General features: G+C 46.0%; 1 protein-coding gene across 4 annotated transcripts in view; it reads left to right on the forward strand.

Moving 5' to 3' along the window:
- Ccdc150 (coiled-coil domain containing 150) overlaps window positions 1-17,963 on the forward strand; it is an 81,913-nt gene extending 63,950 nt beyond the window's left edge. For 2 of the 4 annotated variants that reach the window (XM_087902278.1, XM_087902279.1), the window contains 11 exons: window positions 4,206-4,334; window positions 6,095-6,264; window positions 7,509-7,602; window positions 8,884-9,053; window positions 11,856-11,982; window positions 13,381-13,575; window positions 13,969-14,037; window positions 14,125-14,286; window positions 15,524-15,610; window positions 17,201-17,320; window positions 17,627-17,963. In XM_087902278.1, the coding sequence (XP_087758404.1) occupies window positions 4,206-4,334; window positions 6,095-6,264; window positions 7,509-7,602; window positions 8,884-9,053; window positions 11,856-11,982; window positions 13,381-13,575; window positions 13,969-14,037; window positions 14,125-14,286; window positions 15,524-15,610; window positions 17,201-17,320; window positions 17,627-17,752 (1,449 nt within the window). In that variant the 3' untranslated portion in view covers window positions 17,753-17,963. Of the gene's footprint in view, window positions 1-4,205; window positions 4,335-6,094; window positions 6,265-7,508; window positions 7,603-8,883; window positions 9,054-11,855; window positions 11,983-13,380; window positions 13,576-13,968; window positions 14,038-14,124; window positions 14,287-15,523; window positions 15,611-16,358; window positions 16,492-17,200; window positions 17,321-17,626 lie in introns of those variants that run through there. The other 2 variants (XR_015736803.1, XM_087902280.1) reach the window with 2 other exon arrangements.
- Window positions 17,964-23,286: the final 5,323 nt, after the last annotated feature.

Below are 23,286 nucleotides of genomic sequence, written 5' to 3' on the forward strand. Positions count from 1 at the left end.
TCTCCTTCTGCAGTTTACTCTGGTTGCCATGGCTACCCTGAAGCTGTTCCCAGATGCCTCAACTCCAGCGAGTCAAGAGTGCCGGTCACTGCATTCCTTCCCTCTTGTACATTTATTGATCACATACTTCTAGTTTGATTAATCACACCAAGGAATGTGGCGCATGAATCCCCCTCTCTTTCCTTCTTAGAATTTAAAGCTCTTTAAATCAACCTTTTCGCCTCTTAGAGTGGCCCAGGCTCCCCTGAGCCTACGGTAGGCTGACGGTGCCGCTTTGTGCAGCTCTCTTACCTGTTTGATGGCCCTGAGAACTTCAAGCCTTGGAACCTTGCTGTTGCCAGAGGACTGCTGAGTGTGTGTGTGTGTGTGTGTGTGTGTGTGTGTGTGTAAACTGGAAACTTTGCGGAATGGGAGAAGAACAAAGAGACTGATTTGGAAAACCACGTAATGAGAGACTCATTCACCCTCAGAAATCCTAAGGTCCTTTGCTTGCTGATGCTTCCTTTCTGAGCCCTGAGACGGTCTTGGAGCTGGACCCTAACAGCTTTCCTACCGGCTCTGTCTATTTGTGCTTGGATATTCATTGTTTCCCTAGATCTGGAACACTTCAGCTGTAATTTTTATTTTTATTATCTTTAACTTGGGGGAAATTCCAAAATGCCTTTTTCCTTTCTTAATTGAAATTTTATTCCATACAATATATTTTAATCATATTTTTACCCTTTCCCAACCTCTTCCAGATCCTCCACACTGTCATACCTACTCAATTTTACATTCTTTCTAGATTTAAAAAAGAATTACAAAAAAAATGAAAATAAAAAAATCCCATAAGACAAAAAAAAAAATCTCAAAACAAAGCTGAATGAAACAGAAAACCCCATAGTATTAATCTTGTGTTGAGCAGCTCCCCCCGGACATGGGGCCTGCCCGGCTCTGTGGTTGGTGTACCCGTGACCTCCTCGGATCAGCTGGAGTTTTTCATAGACTTTCTGTGCTGTTAGTTTTTATTCCGGCTTCTTCTTTTAATCCACCAGATTCCTACATTTGATCTTGTGACCATGTTCAAGAGCCCTTGAAAGCTGAGGTCATGCTTATTTATGGAGTCTGGATGCAGTGTGTCTTCACCTTCCACCACTAATGTTCTACTTTCTTTTGTTTGTTGTGTTGTATGTTACATGTGTGGTATAGTATATGTGTGTGCGCGCGCATGCGTGTGAGAACATATGCGTGCCCATGTATGCACACGCAGAAGCCAGAGGAGGCCATCAAGCATCTGCCTCTGTTATTCTCTACTTATTCCCACGTGGTGTGGGATTTCCTCTGTATTCTGTGAATACCGTTGGTTAATAAAGAAGCTATTTGGGGCCTGTGATAGGGTAGAGCAGAGTTAGACCCAGAAAACTATACTGAATGCTGGGACAAAAAAAGGCAGAGTCAGGGAGAAGCCATGTAGCCCCCCCCCCCACCCCCGACAGACGCCGGATGGAACTTTACCCGGTAAGCCACAGCTTCGTGGTGATTCACAGATTAATAGAGATGGGTTAAATTAATATGTGAGAGCTAGCCAATAAGAAACTAGAGCTAATGGGCCAAGCAGTGTTTTAAATAATATAGTTTCTGTCTTATTATTTCGGGTCTGAGCTGTCGGGTGGCCAGGAAATAAGCAAGTAACCTCTTACTACACCCACGAGGCAAAGTCTCTCTCTGAACCTGAAGCTCTCTCCTTCAGCTATGCCAGCTGGCCTGGGTCGGCTTGCTTCCACCCACCCACCCACGCTGGAGTTACAGGCAGATATAACCGTGCCTGACTTTCACATAAATAATGGTAATTGGAACTCTGATCATCATGGCAAGTGTTCCTACCCACCGAGTTAGTTCTCCCTCTGGGCCACTAATATTTTGTCAATTGTTTGATCAACTCTATGGCTTATGCTTTCTTTGGTGGTTTATGAGTTTTTCATTTCTAACATTCTGTCCTTTTTCTTCTTTTTTTTTCAAATATCAATTTCCTTGCTATGTTTCTCAACCATGTTGCTGGCCTACTGACTTTTTAAATCTGTGTTCTGAATTTCCCTTATTTCTTTCACGTGCTTGGTTTTTTTTCTTTGAAGCCATTATCGTTTTTAAGTAGAATTTGGGATTCTTAGTTTGGCATTTAAACCACGTCAGTCTCTTAGGATGCACTAACTGATGAGCCATGGTCTTTGGAGGTATCTTGTATTTTTGTGTGGCCATTTCTGCATCTTAGGATCGAATGTCTGTTTCTGTCTCATTTGAGACTCTTCTTAGTAACCAACCTGACTCTCAGTTCCCAGCAACACTCAGAGTAACGCTCACTATACAGAAGCAATTCGAAACCGAACAATACACTGGAAATTGATACAATAGCAGTAACCGCGGGAATGGCAAAGTTATCACGAGTATACTATAAAGTGAAAATGGGTGGTAAAAGTAGAAGTAATAAATGAACGGCGTAGAGAAGATGACTTAGCATTAAAGGCACTTGCCTCGCGGGCCTGGTGACCCTCATAAAGATGAGAGAATTGCCGCAATAAAGATGTCCTCTCGACCTCCACACGTGTGCTGTGACACACAGACACACAGCGTACATTGCCTGTCACACACAATAATGATAACAATAACAATAATAATAATAATATAATGATAAATCTTTTAAAAAACAAAACAAAGTGAAAAATACTACTAAAACACTTTTTTGAATAGGGGAATACACATGGTGGAAAAAAAATGAAGTATCAGAACAACTTCTTAATGGATCCTCTAGAACTGTCTGTCAGGTAGAAAGTGGCGATCAGTTGAAGTCTGGCTCTCCTACCGCTTAGGACAGCGTTGAACGGGGATCAGTTAGGCTGGCTTAGACATCAGACAGAGTTGCCCTCACTCGCCTGCGCTTCAGAGCCTATGCTGACCACCGTTCTCTTTGAGTCCAGTCCCAGCAGATTTCCCTAGATGCCAAAGACTTCATCTGTCCATTGAAGGCCGCTGCTGAGTGTGTTGCAGGGTGCAGCAAGCGAACCAAGCGCTGAGGTCTGCACAGGGACCGCTCTTGTGCTTCTGAAGCCCTACTTAGGGTCACCCCCCAGCTCGGGGGGCGAGGCTGAAGAAGCGTGGGACTCCACTGAGCTTGGGAGCGGTCAGTGCTGCCAACAGTGGACCCCCAACTCAGGCAAATGACTCCAGAGGATGAAGTTCAGGGCAATGAGACCTCTCCTTTATCCTCAGGTGGTGGACTGAGGTCCCTGCACCCAACACTGTTATTCCTTGTACCCTTCACTGCCCAAGTGGGGTCTCCTGCTACTTAAACACCTACCCAGGTTTCTTGACTTCTGATTGGTCCTTTTATCGGGCCCTGAGGGAGGGAGTAGCACAGTCTGAACCAATAGTTTCCATCTCCAAATGGCACATAGCCAGGACACTCTGAGATTTGGGGAACTGTTTACCAATCTAGTTGGTGGCCAGAAGCCGAGAGAGCAGGGCCTAAAAATAAGACAGACTTAAGTCTCATAGAATAGCCAACTTAAGTCAGCATCAGACAATGTATTCTCTGAGGGTTGAGAATCTCGTGAGTCAACCACCCGCATCAAAAGCATGTTTTCCCATGGAGGCACGTAAGCAAAGAGCAGCCAGCTATAATGAACAAAGTGAACTCACTCCTGTCTGCTGCACCCTCCAACAGCTCCTGTCTTAGACTGAGAAGGAGCCGCAATACAGAGGCGGGCACTGTCTCACCAGGTGGCCCAGTGGGCCAGAGGCTTGTCCTGTGCTTAGGGTGCAGGGCCTCTGCTTCTGATTCCACTGTGCTGGAGAGGGGGGGGGGGCTGGACTGAAGGCCTGTGCTGCTTGCTCCTTTTCTGTTGTCCCCTCCCCTTCCAGTCTTTACCTCTGTTGCCCCAACTCTTCTCGTTTGCCCAGACTCACTGAAGCAGCTTCTCATGTCTGTCTTCACCTGGAAACGTTTGCATCTCCAAAAGTCATAAAACTTCCAGCTCCGTAGTCTTACTCGTGTGTGTATGTGTTTTCACGGAACTGTACCGGAAATAAAGCCATGTGGAGTTATTTATTCAAGTGGATACGCATACTTAATTATTTACGTTTTGTCTCTGCATTTCTGTGCCTTATGACAATCAGTGGCGTGCCGTGTTTTAGAAAGTTATTTATGCCTTATCTCTTTTTTCCCTTCCAAGATGAAATCTATTCTTGGGAAGAATGAGGAAGAGTTGGCCCAGGCCGTGAAGTGTCGAGATGCTGCCCTGAAGGAGAGCCAGAAGCTGAAAGGGGACCTGGAGGCTCTGGAGGACAGGGAGAGCAAGAAGGCAAGGCGAAGACTTTTTCTGACCCGGACAGGGAGAAAGCCACACCCCCAAACTTCCTTTCCACCCGTGAAAAAGAAGCTGTCATCAGCCAAAGGCTGAAATGCTTTAAATTTTCCCCTAACGATGAACTATGACCACAAGAAAAACCCTGATTGTTTTCTACCAAATTCTACCTGATTTTGGCAGTCATTACCTTCTGTTGGGCTCTTACTTAGCTAATTTATTTGGATTTTTAATTTACAGGGTCTGACCATGTAGCCCAGGCTGGTCTGGGGCTGTCTTTCCTATCTTAGTCTCTCATCGTCTCTGGCCCTGGGGCTTGGTTACAGGCAGATGCCATCCTGCCCAGCCTCCTCTTTGTGTTTAGTGTGGTATGGCATCCCTGTGATGTTTCTCCTCGACGTGCCGGTGTTCCTGTGTGACTTAGCAGAAGTCATCTCCCAAACAGCTTTCTTTTTCTTTTTTTTTTTTTATAAATATTTATTTATTTATTATGTATACAATATTCTGTCTGCAGACCAGAAGAGGGCACCAGACCCCACTACAGATGGTTGTGAGCCACCATGTGGTTGCTGGGAATTGAACTCAGGAACTTTGGAAGAGCAGGCAATGCTCTTAACCTCTGAGCCATCTCTCCAGCCCGCCAAACAGCTTTCAAAACCACGTTTCACTTTTCTCATCCTCACATTGTAATTGTGTGTATCTAGGGTAGTCAGTATATGACATTTTCATACATTTGTATTGAAACAACCATGCCAGGATACTCAACATGCCTGTCACCTCGAATGTGTCAGGAACACTTGGGAGATTCCTGACTAGCTACCTCTACTGTTTGTATGGGACCCAGTCAACAGTTCTTGGCGGGTATCTTACATTGAAAAGCATTAGGAGTCCTCCTGTCCAGTAGCACCTCTGTCCTGGCTAACCACCCTCTGTCTGTCCTCCACCACCTTTCCTGGGCTCCAGCAATCACAATTTTCTGCTTCTCTGAGGTCAGATTTTTGCTTCTACATTTCAGTAAGCATGTATAATACATACCTTTCTATGCCTGAGTTATTTGAATCCAATCTAATGTCTGCCACTTCTATTCATGTTATTGCAAATGACAAAATTATTATTCTTATGTGTGAATACTATTCCATTGTGTATGCGTGTCATTTAATCTCTTCTATCCACATTTCAGATACACACGCACTTATTTTATATATATAATATATTTAATGTATATAGTATATTTGTTTCCGTGTGGCTGTGTGTGAATGTACTGTGGAGGTCAGAGGGAAATTACAGAAGGTAGCTCTCCCCTTCCATGACCTGAGGTCCCAAAGAGATGACCTCAGGTCATCAGGTTTGGTAGCCAGCGCTTTATACTCTGAACCATTTTTCTAGCCCATCTCAAGCTTCTTGACAGCTGGCGATAAGTGTATATGCCCTTGGAGAGCGCGACCTGTGGGTCCTACCATCCTTTAGCGGTTCCCGCCTTCGCTCCCAGTCTCCGCCCTCAGATCATCTCAGATGTGCGCCCCTTTCCTGAGCCTGTCAGAAGACAGCTGAGCAGACTTGCCCAGGATCACTTCCACATAGGAAGTTGTTGGCCCCATATGTCCATTGAATTGTATAGGCTGGGCTGCAACCGTAGTCAGGGGCGACCACATTTCCCACAGACTGTAGGATCTGCTTCCTTCTGAAAGCACCATGACTTAAGAAGCAGGCGAGTAATAGCCTCTCCCCTATTTCTGTCTTATTTCGTTTTCTTTCAGGTGGGGAACTTTCAGCGGCAGCTAGCAGAGGCCAAAGAAGACAACTGCAAAGTGACGATCATGCTGGAAAACGTGCTGGCTTCTCACAGCAAGATGCAGGGAGCTCTGGAGAAGGTCCAGATCGAGCTCGGGCGGAGGGATTCAGAGATCGCCGGCCTCAAGAAGGAAAGGTACCACGTTTATGTTTCCGCCATGACTAGGAAGGATATGAAGCCTCTTGAGTATCGTTCACCGTGAAAACTGTTAAAATGGTGTCTAAAGAACCAGCAGGTTAGGGGTTAAACCTGCAGGTTAAAGCTTCCTAAAACGTCCGAGTTGCCCGTCTCAGTGGCGTGAAGGAGCGTGTGTCCTTGCACTTCATGGACTTTCTTAGCCTTGCTGCTTTCTGCATCATTTAAGCCTAAATCTGTCCTTGGCTCTGCAGAACATTAATTTTCAAGATAACTGAAGTTGAGCTAGAGATCTAGAGATCAGCCTTGGGGGGTGGAACAATTGTGGAGCGTGTGCTAGACCACACTCCATCCCTCGCCACACACGTGTACACACACACACACACACACTTGTGGAGCATGTGCTAGACCACACTCCATCCCTCGCCACACACGTACACACACACACACACACACACACGCGCACACACATGCACACTCAAACTTGAAGCTAAGCAACTTATTATTCATTTCTTATTGTCTTATTTCAAGGTTAATAATTACTTTAGGGTACTCATCCTGAGAATTACTCCTAGCTGTACTTTCTTGGTGAACTTGACTCAATGTTTCAAAATTACATAAAATGAAAACCGCTAGTTAAAAATTGCATTTAATATTTCTTTTGTGCTACGGAAAAATGGTCTGAGGCGGATAGTGCCCCTTGAATTTATTATGTGTTTTACTGCTTCATGTGGCTTCTGCGTGGCGGGAAAACAAGTGAGTTGTGTTTTCCTCGCTGGGTTTGTTGTTATGTTTGCATATTATATGAGTGTCGGTATACGGCCTTAAATTCTAAAGCGGGCAAGAGAATAGCATGTAAAATATTGTTTTCCTCTGCAATACATTTTAAAGTAGCTATTATATTTAGAAGCAAAACTTTTAACAGAGGCCATCCCTTACCCACCCAGTAAAGCAATACACTGAACTGCCATCCCAGGAGTCAGTCAGAAGTGTGGATCCATAGCCCAATGAGTAAGGCTGATTGAGCGCCCAGGGGACAGGATTTTTAAGCCTCATGAGCCTTTCTTTCTTGCCCTGAAGCTGAAGCTGCAACGGTTACTTTTCAGCGCTGCTATTTTGAGCAGGCGTAGCTACTACTACTAATGCAGTGTGAACTCGCGAGAGAACGGTGTCCTGTGCTCACGGGTGCTGCCTTCGTTCCTGTCCCCATCCTTACAACCGTCTCCTATGCTTCCTCCTTTTAGGTCTCTTAATCAACAGAGAGTGCAGAAGCTCGAAGCCGAAGTGGACCAGTGGCAGGCCCGGATGCTGATTGTGGAGGCCCAGCACAGCGGCGAGGTAGCAGACAGCCGTCAGAGCTGGCCACGCCGGTCTGCTCAGCTTTGCTATTTTAGAAAATTGAAACAAAACAGAGAAAGTTCCTTCCCATCCAATTAAGAGTCTGAGACAGTGACATATTTATGAATAGGAAGTAGATAATAAATCAGCGGTTTGACTGACTTTTCCTCTCACATTGTCTACATTCTTCTCATTGTTCAACACACGGGTTATTTCAGGAGTTCAGTGCCTTTGAAAATGACCTCTAACCTCACAGCTAGTGCTGACACCATTAGTGAGCGGACATGCACACATGTGTGCCCGCTAAGTGTATATCCGTGTAGCCACACATGCTTCTATGTAACAGACGTGAACAAGCCTTTTACCATTTGCTGATTTGGAAGCCAGCACACATGGGCCATGTACAGAGGTCATAGTCTCTCTTGTAGGCACTAGCTGGGTGGTAGGCGTCTTCTGCCGAGCCATCCCAGCAGCCCTTAAGTAGCTGGTTTGGGAAGAAGACACAAGGTGTAGTTGCCGGTTTTACTTTGCTGGAGAATGAGACCAGAAGGTGCTGGAATCAGAAAGAGAACAGTTTAACTGGTTAAATGCTTGAAAATCGAGGCAGTGCACAGCCAGAACCTGGAAACAACCTAAATGCCCGTCAACTGAAGAATGGATAAGGAAAATGTAGTACATTTACACAATGGAGTACTACACAGCAGAAAAAAATGACATCTTGAATTTTGCAGGGAAACGGATGGAGCTAGAAAACATTATTTTGAATGAGGTAACCCAGACACAGAAAGACAATTATCACATGTACTCACTCATAGGTGGTTTTTAAACATAAAGCAAAGAAAATCAGCCTACAAACCACAATCTCAGAGAACTTAGACAACAATGAGGACACTAAGAGAGGCTTACATAGATCTAATCTACTTGGGAAGTATAAAAAGACAAGATCTCCTGAGTAAATTGGGAGCATTGGGACCCTGAAAGGGGAGAGAAGAGGAAGGGAAGGGAGCAGAGAAAAATGTGGAGCTCAATAAAAATCAATTAAAAAAAGAAAATTAGATGAATAAAAAGAAAATTGAGACAATGTAAGCTAACTCCATTTTTCAGTGCTCTTTGATCTCCAATGGAGTTGCCTTCCTAGAGGCTCTTAAGCGATGTCCGTTGTAAGTTGTTGTGTGTATAGTGTATATTTTCCCTAGAGTATTGGTTTCCAGTTCCAGCTGGTTATTGCCATGGCGCTTAGAGAGAGAGTGTTGAACTGACAGATGCTCTTCTCCCTTCCAGATGGAGCCGCTGCAGAAGTCTCTAGATGTGACTAGAGAGGACAACAGAAAACTGGCCATGAGCCTAGAGCAAGCTCTCCAGACAAACGGCCACCTGCAGACTAAGCTAGATCACACCCAGGAGAAACTGGAAAGCAAAGAGCTGGAGCGGCAGAACTTAGAAGCCTTCAAGTAAGGGCTGTGTCTTCACAGTGCAGTTGGGGAAGGGCCTCTGGAGGAGTGGGTGGCCTGCTCAGACAATAGTGAAGCCCTTTTGCTTTCGTGGTGAGAAGCAGGCATGACTGAAGAGCAGCAGGTAACGGCGGCTGGAGCATACCTGTGTGGGCCCCCTTTCCAGTTCTCCCCACCCATTAGCAAGCCGATTCTTCATGAAGTTAAACCAGAATTTTAAAGACTCCTGTAGGGGACATTCATGTGTTTCTGCCACGCATTAGCCATCCTTCTAAAGCATTATCTGAGCCAGGTGTGGAGGCTCACACTGATAGTTCCAGCACTTGGAAGGCTGAGGCGGGAGGATCATGGGCTTGAAGCCGGCCTGGGCTGTATAGTAAGATGCTGTCTCAGAAAACAAACAAAGTAAGGGCTGAGAGGTGGCTCAGTGGGTGGAGCACTTGTGTAGGCTGCTGTCCTGAGATTGAGCCCCAGTCCTGTGAGGCAAAAGGGAAGAACCAGCTCCCAGGAGTTGTCCTCTGATGTGTGTGCACGTGCAGACACACACACACACACACACACACACACACACACACACACACATACATACATCCATACATAAATAAATAAAAATCAAGGAAACCAAAATAAATAATACAAGGAATCATGGTAATCTGAGTGGATCTACCCATCCAGAATGGAATGACTCATCTAAGCAGATGATAGCCCATTATGTTAATTTTTGCCTGAAACTGGTCCTATCAAACCATGCAAGTTTTGTTACAGACAGTATGTTGGTAAATATAGTTTGGGCACTAACAGCATCCTATGGGCATTTTTGCGTAGGGAAACACATAGAACCTCATTCCTGTCGCTGATTTACGCATCAGTGCAGGGTCAGGGCAGAAGCTAAAGCAGGTGTTTTCCATGCACGAAATCTGTGCAAAGCAGATTTTCTGGTCAAATGTTACTGCCACAAGGCTGTGCAGTACTGGGTAAAATAACACTGTGTATAGTGGCTGGTGGAATCATTTAAAAAGCCATCAAAGTCAGAGAAGTTGTTTAAGTTACCTAGTGAGTCATTGCCATCCCGAATACCCTGAAATGCTTCAGGCACATTGTTCTTCTGCTCATTTGTTTGTTTTGTCCTATTCAGGTGTGTTTGTTTTGATTCTATCTTATTTTTCTTACTGTTTGTTCTCCAATAAGAGAGAGCAAGAAAGGAAATAGATTTGGGGGGAGTGGGGAAGTGGGGTGATCTGGAAGAAGTGAGGGAGGGGGAACCATAACCAGAGTAAATTATATGAAAAAAAATCTATGTTCAATTTAAGAAGACCAGCCTAATCCCTCTCACTTTGGCTAAAATGATTATTGCAAGGTCAATGACAGGGGAAGAGTAAGGGGAGCCTCACAGGCCTTGTAGGGCCTGCTTCCAAATGTGTCCCTACCCACCACTTACAGCTCCCACCCAAAGAATCCACCTCACTCGAGACTTGCCCACCTCCTGAACCTGTGCGAATGTGTGTACCGATCTGTATACACACTTAGGAAGGAAGATCAACTGTGGGAGGCTGGTGTAGACACATTGGTTCTGAGCTAGAATTCTGAGATGTGGAAGTGCAGGCGAGTTCTGGGAGCAGGTCACAGTTGGAGCCCATCTCCACAAAGACGAGAGCTAATGTACTGAAGTGCCCTGTCCTCGTGGGACAGTAGAGGCAGAGCGGAGGCCAGCGGGTGGCCGCGGCACTGTGAAGGACAAGGCCAGAGCGCCGTTGAACTCACAGCTACTGTCTGCTGAGCATCCTCAGGTGGCCCATTTCAGTAACTTTACAAGATTACACAGAATAAGAATCTTCTAGATCTGGAAGATTCCTGATCATCAGGAAGCAAAACTCAGCTGGTGAGGAGAGGCAGGCAGGAGGACACTGAGGATGGAAGCTCAGGGCTGTGTGTGTGGAGCTTCTTCTGCTCTCCTTCCCGGGTCTAGCAGAGAAGCCTGGGCTCTCTGATCAGAGGGTAGAGAAGCGCCACTGGACCCAGAGAGATTCCAGAGCGGAAGGGTTGTCGCGGAGTTTGAGATTAGGCGAGTATATTTTCCTGAAACCAGAAAACTGTTTAGGAGCCAACAGTGGATGGTCCCATGAAGAAAACAAGAACAGGATTTACATAAGTCCTAAAGACGTTTATTCCCTGAGGCCCTTAGTTAACAGCACTGTCCCACGCGCACAAGCCTCTGTTTGAACAGTTGTCCATTGAGGGTTCCTCTACAGTAAGAAGAAAAGCGCTGATGCTCATATCAGCAGAACGGGAACCCGGAGGGAGGAACGACTTTAAAACTGAGGACAGATGAGCTGACCCAACAGGTCCAGAGTCTCACTGCCAAGCGTAACAACTGGAGTTCAGTCCTTGGGATCCACACGGTAGCAGACGAGGGTGCCTGCACACTGTCCTCTGACCTTCTCGTGAGCGGCGTGTGGTTAGGAAGTAGCAGTGAATTTCATGCCTGGGGCCAGCAGAACATGAGGAACTGTGTTAAAAGGTCTCAGCATTAGGAAGGTTGAGAACCTCTAGGCTAGAGAGTAGACGGCTGATGTCACACATGACACGAGAGAGAAACCTTCTCGTTCTGCTTGTACCCTCTGCTGTTTTTATGGGTGTTTTCCCACTTTGGGCTGAGTCCCTTCATTCAGAGCGAGGTCTGGTTTCACGCACCCCTTTCTCTTGGTTCTGAGCGCTGCTTGTTTGTAAATCACACGTTTGTGAGAGAGTTGCACATTCCCTTCTTGACTCTGAAATGAATTTATCCTGTTTCCTTCAAAACAGAGAGCGGATGGCGGAGGAGGCCAAAGTAGAAGCGGAGTTGCATGCGGAGCGCATTGAAGCCCTGAGAAAGCAGTTTCAAGTGGAGAGAGAGACCGCCAGGAAAGCCGCGCAGAGGGAGCTTTCCGAGGTGGCGGGGGTGGGGGGGGGTGGGGGGGTGGGGTGGGGTGGGGGGGGGGTGGGGGGGTGGGGGGGGTGGGGGGGTGGGGGGGGGTGGGGGGGGGGGGGGGTGGGGGGTGGGGGGGGGGGGGGTGGGGGGGGGTGGGGGGGGTGGGGGGGTGGTAGATCCGAGAAGGGCGGTCCATGGAGCCAGGGTGGTGCCTGTAGGGATCAGTCCGTATGCCTCCCCAGCCACTGGGTATCTCCAGAGGGGCGCACACAGTAGCTGCACAAGGGCTGGGGATGCAGCGTAGTCTGCAGGATGCTTGCTCAGCTGCACACAATCCAGTCACTGTGGTACACACTTGCAACCCCAACTCCTGGGAGCCAAAGATAGCAGAGTCAGAAGTTCAAGGTTATCCTCGGCTACAAATTGAGTTCAAGGCCAGCCTCAACTACCTTGTGTAAAGCAAACAACAGCTGTAACGGACGTGACACATGTTATTTGCGTGACCCGTGTTGAGTTGTGATTGCCATTCTGGACGTAAGAAAATAGTGACCCCAGGGCTTTCCTTGGGTAACTGTGGGCAGTGGACAGCCCTGAAGGAATTCAAAGTAGGAGAAAATGTATTCTAGGCTGGTTGAGGGCCAGAAGACAGCAAACAGTGAACACGTGGCTCTGGGTCTCACAGAGATGTGGGCTAGGCCCTTTCCTACAAGCCTGGGCAAAGCTGAGCTCCAGCAATGGAAATGAGGGAACGGCAAGTTGTCTCAGATGGGCTGCCGGACCCCATGGCCTTGCCTTCTGGGCCACTGGACAGGAACTGTCAGGTGGGACCCGAGCACGCTGGGAGCAGTGTTCAGTTCGTGCCGTGGCAGGGGAAGTGCGGGGAAAAGCATATACCTCCTGATGACCAGGGCCAAGTCAGACGGTTCTGCCGGACAAGGAAGCAGATAATCAAAGGCTATTTCAATAGACGAACAAACACATTAATGGTTGTATTTTGAGCGTGGACGGGAATAAGGTGTAAGTTGTTTGTGTGCTTTATTTGATTACAGTTTGGTGTTTTATTTTGTTATTTTGGGTGTGGTTTTATTTTGTTTTCTTGATTTTGAGGGGTCTTGTTGTTGTGTTAGGGCTTTGTTTGTGTACTGAGGAAGCATTTAAAGTTGAACGGGTAGGGAAGGACAGAGGATCTGGAACGACTTGGGTGAGGAGACGACTGTGGTCAAAATGTGTTTAAATTTAAAAATTGTTTTCAATGATAAAAACTACTAAAACACATAGAAAGCTGAAACCTGGGGCTGAGGAGGTGGCTCAGACGGTGGGAGCCCTCAGTCTCCTGTGTAAATGTAGGAACACAGTGCAGCCTCTCCGGCGACCGTAGGTAAGAGGAACTCCGGCTCTTTGGTTCTTTTGTCTTCACAGCTGAAGAAAGCTCTTGACGAAGCCAACTTCAGGTCAGTGGAAGTGTCCCGCACAAACCGAGAGCTCCGACAGAAGCTTACAGAGCTGGAGAAAGTAGTGGCCAGTAACAAGGAGAAACTGAAGACTCAAAAGGCCCAGATAAAACTGCACTTGTCAGCCAAGGCCAACAACGCACAGAATATAGAGAGGATGAAGGTTGTATGAGGGGCCAGGCCTCTCCTCGCCACCTCAGTGGGCTGGGAGGGTCCGGCGGCGGCTGCGGGATCTGGGACGTTGTTCTCCTGGAGGTGGGCAGGTGACTTCTGTAGGACCATCTCTGCTTTGGGGGAGATACCGCTGTGTAAATGTGGGTCTCATGGTGCTTCTGTGGTGTGTCTTTCTCCCCACCCATCTTTCCCAAGGCGGGCAGTCCTCATGTACAGAACGTATAGAGAAGACTGTCTGTCTTGACTCTTTAGGGGTCAGTGGGCTAGGTAGGAAATAGAACCCAGCAGAAACGGAAAGCTTAGGACTCAGTCAGCCTAAAAGCTAAAGTTAGCCTGCTGGCCACTATATTTTTTTTTATGTTATTTGATCATTTACTTTCAGCAAATAGAAGCAGAACTGAGGCAAATGGAGGTAATTAAGGATCAATATCAGAAAAAGAACTACGAACAGGTAAAATGCGGTTCCTCAAACCTCTGCTTACTGGCCAGGTCAGAATCTAACTTACTTTCACCGTGTGTCCCTTCCTGTCCCCGTTAGTCATTGAGCATCCAGAGATTTGTCTCCGAAATGAACACCCTGCAGAAGGAGATGGAGCTGTTGGCCAAAAGCCAGTACGAAACCTCAGCCCGGAATAAGCAACAGGAGCTCAGACTGGCGGCCGAGCGGAAACTGAGGCAGGAGCTAGAAAATCGGTGTGAGGTAAAGATTTCCTCAGATTCCTCTCAACAGTTATTAGCAAGTATATGCGCCTCAGTCTGGTGAAATAGCACTTAGATTTTCCTAGACTTTCTAAAAAAGTTTAGATGTCGTGGTGGTTTGAATGGGTATGGCCCCTATAGGATCATGTGTTTGAATACTTGGCCCATTGGGACTTGCAGTGTTAGGAGGTGTGGCCTCGCTGGGGTAGGTTGGGCCTTGCCGGAGGAAGTGCTTCACTGTGGGGGTGGGCGCTGACCTCTGGATCGTGAAGTCAGACCCTCAGCTCCTTCCCCATGTTTCCTGCCGTGATGACAATGGACCGTCTGAAACAGTAGCCCGGCACCGATGAAATATTTCCTTTATTAGAGCTGTCATGGCCGTGGTGTCTCTTCACAGCAGTATAACACTAGACACATGTCAACAGACCTACATTAGTCACTTTCTTCGTTCTAGTGACAGGAACACCCGACAAAAACAGCATAAAGGGGGATTTGTGCCGCAGTTTCATAGATTTTAGTCTGCAGACCCTGGCTCTGTTGTTCCTGGACCCCAGGTGAGGCGGGACATCATGAGAACAGGAACATGTACAGAAGGAGACTGTCCACCTCATGGTGGGCAGGAAACGGAAGAAGGAACTGGGACTTCAAGACCAGCCCCCACTTGCTAAGTTTCTGCCACCTTCCAAAGTAAAGCCAGCAGCAGAAGAGTCAGCACTCAGGACAAGGGCCTTTTGTAGGTCACCTCATGCTGTAGTCACCTTAGCTGGGAATGTGGAAGATAATCTTCATTCTCGGTTTGCTTTTACAGAAGAGCTAGAGCCCGTATAAACAGAATACAGCCAATAGGCCTTTGCAGCTGACTCCCGAATCCTCTGGGGCTTTACAGCTCTTGATTCTTCTCTGCAGAACGAATGTGCTTGTTGTTGAATCTTAGCTATTCTTAACAGAAACTGTAACAACCAAACCCAGCTTTTAGACATCATTGAGCTCCCATCTTCCAGTACCCATGAAAGGGTCTCTTAATTCTGAAACAGAGACAAGACTCATTTCTCTTGGCAGAATCCATAAAGCAAAATCAAACTCTTTGGGTAGACTATGGATTAAACTGTATTAAAATATGAAAGGAAATTCAAAAACGTCCTGTCTTATTTTTATGATCTAATTGCCGTATTATAAATGTGAAGCATTCTGGGTCTATATGGTACATTGGGAGCTTTTAAAATCTCTCGCGTTCTCAGGAATTGGAGGAAACTGTCAGACACCTGAAGAGATGTAAAGAGGCAACAGAGAATAAACTGAAAGAAGCCAGCGTGGAGTCGGAACAGGTGAGCCGGACTCGCGCCCTTACAGAAATCAGGAACCCTGGAGCCTACAGTGCTGTGGAGCCCGCTGTCGGCATGGTGGTCGGGAGACAGCAGCCAGGGCCAAGGGGTCACTAAGTGGTTTCTTTACTGTGAAGACTCTGTGTCCTGATGATAACGAATACTAGAATATTAATGAAACTAAACATAAGGGAAGGGCAGCAAGGTGAGGATCCTACTGCATATTACTCGGTGCCCTGTGGGTTCCCTGACCACAGATTCAGATTCTTGGCTAGCGTTACAGTTCCCGACACCAGTTTTCTTTCCGTAGAGCAGGCCTCAGATCCAATCAGAAAGTGCTTGGTTGTCCCCGCGATATTCACCCAGTGCTCCTACCCAGGTGGAACCCTGGGGGCTGCCGTAACAGTCAATGGGATTACAATGGCATGCAAAGGACAGTCTTCGTATCACAAGGACGTAGCTGTCCGTTTATCTTTTGTTCCTGGATGGCAGTGTGACCGCCAGCTAGTGTATTAGAAAGAAAAGGACTCTCGACAACCCCAGTCTGAGCGCCACCTACGATGCTTTCCATGTGCCCTTAGCAGTTACATTTCCTCTCATTTTTGAGTGTGTGGATGCACATGCATATATGTTCCTGTATGGGGTGCATGTGTATGAGTGTAAGCATGCATGTGGAGGCCAGAGGACAACCTTGGGTGTCCTCAGGTACTATCCACCCCTTTTTTTTTTTTTTTTTTTTTTTTTGAGACAGGGTCTGTTATTGGACTGGAACTCAGCAGCTAGACTAGGCCGGCTATCCAGCGAGTCCCAGGGATCTGCTTGCCTCCTCCTCCCTGGCTCTGGGAATACAAGAACATGCCACGGCACCCAGACTCTCTTCTAATGTGGGTTCTGGGAATCAAACTGAGCTCCTCATTCTCACACAGCAAGCACTTTATCCACCGAGTAAAGCGCTCCTCAGCCCGCGTTTACTTTCTATGAACGATTCATTACCGTGTTTGCAAAATAATTCAACTAGCTAAACCCACTACTGTCTTATTCTAAGAGATTTTTCAGTAAGTTTCAATGTCAGTCCCTGCTCATTTGCGGTGCAATAGCAGGTGTAATTTATTTCCCTGTCTTTCTCCATACTTCTGGGGGGGAAAAAACACTTGGAGGAAGGGATGGTTAGACTGGGTTTGGAGAATGAAGTTGTTGCTGTGATCAGGTTGTTCCAACAGACCTGAAAATATTTTTTGTACTTCTGAAAGTCAAATGACATTATAGCAAAGGAGTCCAGTGCTCTTACCTCACTACCGTGTGCCCACAAGATGGCCTCGCTCAGGTCAGAAAGTGTTCGGGAGCACTTTGACAGACGTACCAGTCAGTGCTTCCCTAGGAGTAGGCTCTGCAGGGAGCACCGACAAAATGCATGGGAAGCAGGAGCCTGCGCGCATCCTTTAGCGCAGAGAGTGTTCCCTCAGCTTACTGACTGCTCAGTAGACGATTCAAACACACTGCTGGGATCCCAGTGAGCGCCCGAGTCTTCCGATAGCTAGCTATACACCTCCCAGATGCGTACACAAAAGAACTTGTGGCTGTCTCTGTGTTCAGATAACAGCTAATCTGGAAGAAGCTCACCGCTGGTTTAAATGCAGGTTCGATGGCTTACAACTTGAGCTGAGCAAAAACCGGCTGCAGAGGCTTCCCCGGGAAAACAAGTGGCCCGAAGAGGTGAGGGGGCGTGGCCAGAAGGGGTGAGGGGGCGTGGTGGTTGTGAAGGGGTTTGCGTTTTTTCCTTCTCCATTTCTGACTCCAGAAGCCTTCTTAATAGTCTTGCCACCCCTTACTCATCTATAGGCTTATGTGAACTACTGTTCGGAAGTCAGTGGACTAAGTTTTTGTAGAAGTTTCACCTTTCCCAAACTATCTAGATGAAAACTACCCGTCTAAATGCAGAAGTGCATTATGGAGGGCAGAGGCTTTGAACACGGTTGGTTCTCAGCAGACAAGAGTTGGGTGTATCTTTTTTCCCTACAGAGTCACGATCTGAGGCGTGAAGTTGCATCCAGCCAATCTGTTCTACATCGGTGGGAAACTAAACAAAACCTCGGGCTCGTGCCCAAGAAGTATCATTCTGATACAGAGAGGAAGAACTGTCCTTGACAAAGGAGCCTCCTATAAGAACGTATGCCTCCATGATTCTGGTGGCCAGCAAGAGGGGCTGGCCTGTGTCTACACTGTAAGAACATGTTGTGCACTCAAGATTTTGAACTTTATCTTTTATGAACTCTTTAATATTACTGCGGAACCACCCCATCTTTTTGCCCTTTTTCCTATCTTCCATAATAAATTTAAATTAGTTTGTTTTATGCTAGTAGATGCTGTCATATGATATTTGCCGTTTTTCAGAGAGAATTTAGTAAAGTGTTAAGTGAAATGGCCGCTAAGTAATGTGACGCTTTATGTCCATGAGATGTTGTAGACACATTCTGTAGGATAGTCGCTGGGACCGGGTGTGATCAATTAATTGTAAACACCCCTACTCTTGGACCAGTCAAGGATGCTGGAAAGGAAATTACTCATAAAAACAGTAGACAGTCTTCTGAGCCTTCTATACATACACACTTCTAGGGGATTGCGAAAGTATGCCTTTAATAAAACTTACAAGCAACACATATCAAAGACTATATTTATAGTTTCTTTGGCTGTTTATGAATACAGGAGTCTGCTCTGCTCCTTCTTATACTAGTAAGTAGCAAATTGAACTTTATATTTGTTATTTCAGATATTAAATAGTGAATTGGCTAACTTAGACTTAATATTTATAAAAGATTGGCATAATATCTAACCTGATCCCCACGTAATAGCATTTTATGTTCATACTATCAAACCCAATATAAATAAGCAATTATGATAAAGCGAAGATTAGTGACTATAAAACTGCCCAGGGTTAGAGAGTCCAGCACTCAACATCTGATATATATAATGGCAAAACTGAATTTATTATTTGAAAGGAGACCCATATGATTTAGGCTGAATCCTAAGCATACTGCTAGTATTTTATCGGGGTTGAGGGCACATAGAATTCAAGTTTTAGGGGCTCACGTTATTTTAGAGGATTTCATGGTTGATATTTGTATTAGTTACTGGATGAGACTGCTCATTGAGTGTCATCCACATCTGCTCCTGTTTTTCTGGCCTTCAGAAGAATGGAGCTGTCAATCCTTGGTGGGCTTAGCAAAGAATGTGTACCAGAGAGCTTTGTAGCTGATCTAGAGGACAAGCTGAAGTTACTTCTGAGAACCGTTTGTTACCATGGCCTTGGAAGAATCAGTTCTTAAAAACAAAAATACCAGGATAGCCTAAACAATTCTGTGCAATAAAGGAACTTCTGGAGGCATGACCAACCCTGGAGGCGGCCACTAAAAAGAAATCCCACACTAGCTCAGAACTGAGTACAATAAAGGGTTATTTATTTAGGGTGGACTCACAGATCACAGTCCTGTGCTTGAATGGGGAAACAGCAGCAGAATCCAGCAGCCGGAAGAGAGAGCGGGTGCACGCTTAACATGGGTATAAAAGGCCATGCCCAAGTGGGCTGTAACTTAAAGGCAACTGGCCGAAGGATCTCCTGCAGCACCTCTCCCTTTTGTTTAAATAAGAGAGTTCTAAGCATAATACAAAATTATATACAATAAGAATGAATATCAAGTATAAAAGTTAGAATTATAACAGGCATAAACAATATCTAGCAAGAAACATGTAATAAATGTTTCAATAATTATCCTATCCTAAGGAGTCTAAATCTTGTATTATAAATAACTTGGTCAAATCATGAGAGGAAAGTAACTGCAACTAGCTAGTCTTGAACCCCATCGAAGACCCGAGAAGGGAAATAATATTACTTGAGTAAGCATGAAGTGCAATCAAGCAACTTCCAAAATGTGCAACAAATGACAGAGACAACTGGCTACCTGGGCAATCACCCCAAGTCTCATTTGTAACACTGGAGCAACCAACTTTGGATAAGGCCTAGAGTAGCTGACAGACCATTTTCAGAGGCAGGAAATTTTTCAAAACCATCTTATCCTGTCTTAGCAGGATTTGACAGTCTTTTTTCTTGTATCCTGCTTGTCCTGTCCAGATATCATGCATTTTGTTAGTGGTCAATGCATGGGCAGTTCGTTGACCAAAGGCCAGTTTTGCCAAGAAGAAAACAAGCTCCAAGTGGAGTGTCTTCGGTGCTCAACATTCTCTGGGGAATAGATCAGTGCTGCCAGGAGCAATAGTGTCTCAAGGCAACAGAACCCTAAGTTATTTCTACAGTTCTTTGAAGTGGTTGAAGATTACGTATCGATGCAGAATACAATCTCTATGTATCTAAAAAACCTGATTAGTCTAACTATAAGTATGACAAACACGGAGGACTATTGACCCACATTCAGCAGGAAGCAGTCTAGATAACACAATGACCACATTCCCAAGAAAAAAGGGGGTGTGGGTGATCTTTGGGTATTTTGTGGGTCATGGGTGTTTGTTATATTTAGGGGATATAGGACTATAGGATAAAAAGACAACTATGAGTCTCAGATATTTGCACTGGCATAGATTTTGGTATATGGGTACAATTCAAAGTCAGTTTTGTTACACTGTATATGTGGTTTTACTCTTGTTTAAAGGATTTTTGTATTCTGATACAAATTTTAGGTAATATTTGTTACAACACTGTATATATGTATCTACTCTTGTTTAAAGGATTTTTGTGTATTAAACCAATTTAATTTTTTTGTTTTTTATTTTTTGAGACGAGGTTTCTCTGTAGCTTTGAAGACTGTCCTGGAACTCTCTCTGTAGACCAGGCTGGCCTGGAACTCACAGAAAGCCACTGGCCTCTGCCTCCTGAGTGCTGGGATTAAAGGCATGCGCCACCACCATGCTGCTCAATATAAGGACTTGCAGAGAGGGAGAAGAAATGCATGTCACTTCCCTGCAGAAACAGACGCAGAGCCAGGCAGTGGTGGCACACACCTTTAATCTCAGCACTCGGGAGACAGAGGCAGGCTGATCTCTATGAGTTCAAGGCCAGCCTGGCCTACAAGAGTGAGTTCCAGTACAGGCTCCAAAAACTACAGAGAAACCCTGTCTCCAAAAATAAAACAAAACAAAAATAATAATTTTTAAGACCAGAAAGTAATTTAACACTCACTAAAAATAAATATAAGAAAATAGGGCCCACCAGATGGCTTGGTGGATAACAGAGGCTCCTCCTGCCGATCCTGCTGATCCCTGGACCCCACTTGGTAGAAAGAGAGAACCAGCCCTGAGAACCAGTGCTCACATGTTAGCATTCTTTCCCATGTATTCCATAGTGTGTGTACACACACTAAAAGAATAAAGGAAAAGTGTTCATAAAAGACAATGGGATTGAGAAATGTCTCTTACCACGACCAAGTGTGTATCCACTAGACGCATGTAAGCCTACCTAATCATGTTCAATCCATAACACCTGTTGATGAAACCGGTTTCTATTCAAAACATATCACTGCAATTAAGAAGATCACTTAGGACCAGTTACAACTGGGGAAAGCAAAAGCGTGTGAATACGAAAGGCTAACACACCTGGGAAAACTCCAAAGGGACGATCACACCGCTTAAACAGTGAAAAATGAACGAGCTGGAAGTGCACAGAGTTAATGTAAACAAATAGCCTTGGGAGGGGCAGTGCTGGGCTCGAACCCAGGGCTTTGCCCAAAATGGAAAGCAGAGGCACTAGGGGGTTAGTAAAAGCATCGAGTGTTTACATAACGTTGAGCAAAGATTAAGCAATAAAAGCTACTGACCAGCACCTGTGAAGTACTGCCCTAGTCTGTGGGGGAGTCCAGGAGTTCGGCATAGCCCAGCTGCCTGGACCGGAGGACAAAGGCAGCCAGTACAGTTCTAAGGAAAGCTGCCTCAGGTGGTGGTCAGTTTGAGTTTGGTCTATTTCGGGCCCCCAAGGTAAAATCAGCTGCAGAAGAAAGGACTAGCTCCGCAGTGGTCACCAACTCCACGCATGACGGCTGCTAACTCACATCTACCCTGCACATCCCATGCAGGTTCTCCCGCGCCGATAGCACAAGGAGCAATGTCGGGGTCCAGCCTCCACGAAATGCGCATGTTCCGGGGTAGAGGCATGAGGATTAGAATTATTAAGCAAAAGGAACAGAGCTACGAGAGAAATTAGACAGAAGCACAGTGGCCAGGGTAGAGCGGATCCACCTCTGTACCCAAAATACTAATTAACCACACCCTCGGGCAGGAGCGCTTGTCTGTAACCACACCTGTTGTCAACGACTTTGCAAGAGCAAGAAAATCTCGAACTCTCTGCCCTTCAGTCAAGGTGGAACGGGCTCACATCTGGGATTCTGGGAGACACAATTGCAGCTTGGTGAGACTGACATAGTTCAGACCATATAGGTGTGAGCATCTGCAACCCACAGGGACACTAATGTCATCTCCTTTCTTGGTCGGGATGGTAGTAACATGTCAGATGTTGGATCCCAGGGTCTTCCCCCTGCTCCTAGAGGCCAAAGGACAGGATGCAAGAACTGTTTACACTAAACCAGCCTAGCTTCCTGTTAACTTCTCTGATTCTACCAGCCTGGGGGATTAGCATAGAGCCTTGTTTCGTCTTTGGCATGGTAATTTCACCTGCTAAGAAGGGTTCCCACAGCGCCTAATTCTTCTCCTAACTGTCTGTCACAGCTCCCAGCCGGGTGCCCCCTGCCTGGAAGAACCTGCCACTTGGCACCAGGCTCTCCACACTGTGATCTCACTCCTGGCTGGGAGGGGGTCCTTCTCTCCTGGGGAAAGAGGTATATTAACCTGGTGGAAGCAAAATAAAACTTGGCATTCACCTCTTGGTGAATGACTGGCGAATGACCCGGACTCTCTATGTGTGTGTGTCTTGTGTTTAACCCCTAGGCCCTTGCCCAAGCTCGTGATGGTAAGAAGCCGTGGTCCATACCAGGAGGGTGGTGATGCAGACCTCGGGGGAATCCCACAGTCAGACACACACGTGCGTGCGCAATTGCGTAGGTAACAATTACTGACAAAAGAGGTCATGATTTTGAGGGAGCAAGGAGGGGGTATATGGAAGGGTTCTGAGGGAGGAAAGGTAAGGGTGACAATGATGTAATTGTATTATTACAGTCTACAAAAATAAAAGAAGAAATAAAAAATGCAGCCCACCCCTACACCTTACAGGTAATCTGAGCGCCCTTGGAAAGTTCTGTGGATCCCATGCTCCCTCTAGTGGCCAGTCTCTTCCCTTGTCTCTCCTTTTCGTTTTTTTTTTAAACTTTCTTCTTGTTTTATTATTTAAAATGTGTAATTCACTGGCAGTAAGTACATTCATTTTGTGTGGCACGAAATTCACTAGCTGTGCCCTGATTTTTTTCATCTTTCAAAAATGAAACCCTACATCCATCAAACACTAACTTCCTATTCTCTTCTATATCCAGTTAATGGTGACTTTCTGCCTCTGTATTTGACTATAAGAGACAAGTCATTCAGTAGGCAATAGACGGGGTTTCAGAGAAGATAGCAAATTAGAAGTCACTTTATGTGACCTGGTGAAAGAGAATAAAAATTAATAGCAATATTTTATTCCTATAAGAAAAAAAACTAGGGGGCTGGAGAGATGGCTCAGAGATTAA

Source organism: Myodes glareolus, chromosome 27 (assembly GCF_982192425.1).
Source record: "Myodes glareolus chromosome 27, mMyoGla1.1, whole genome shotgun sequence".
Lineage (NCBI taxonomy): Eukaryota > Metazoa > Chordata > Mammalia > Rodentia > Cricetidae > Myodes > Myodes glareolus.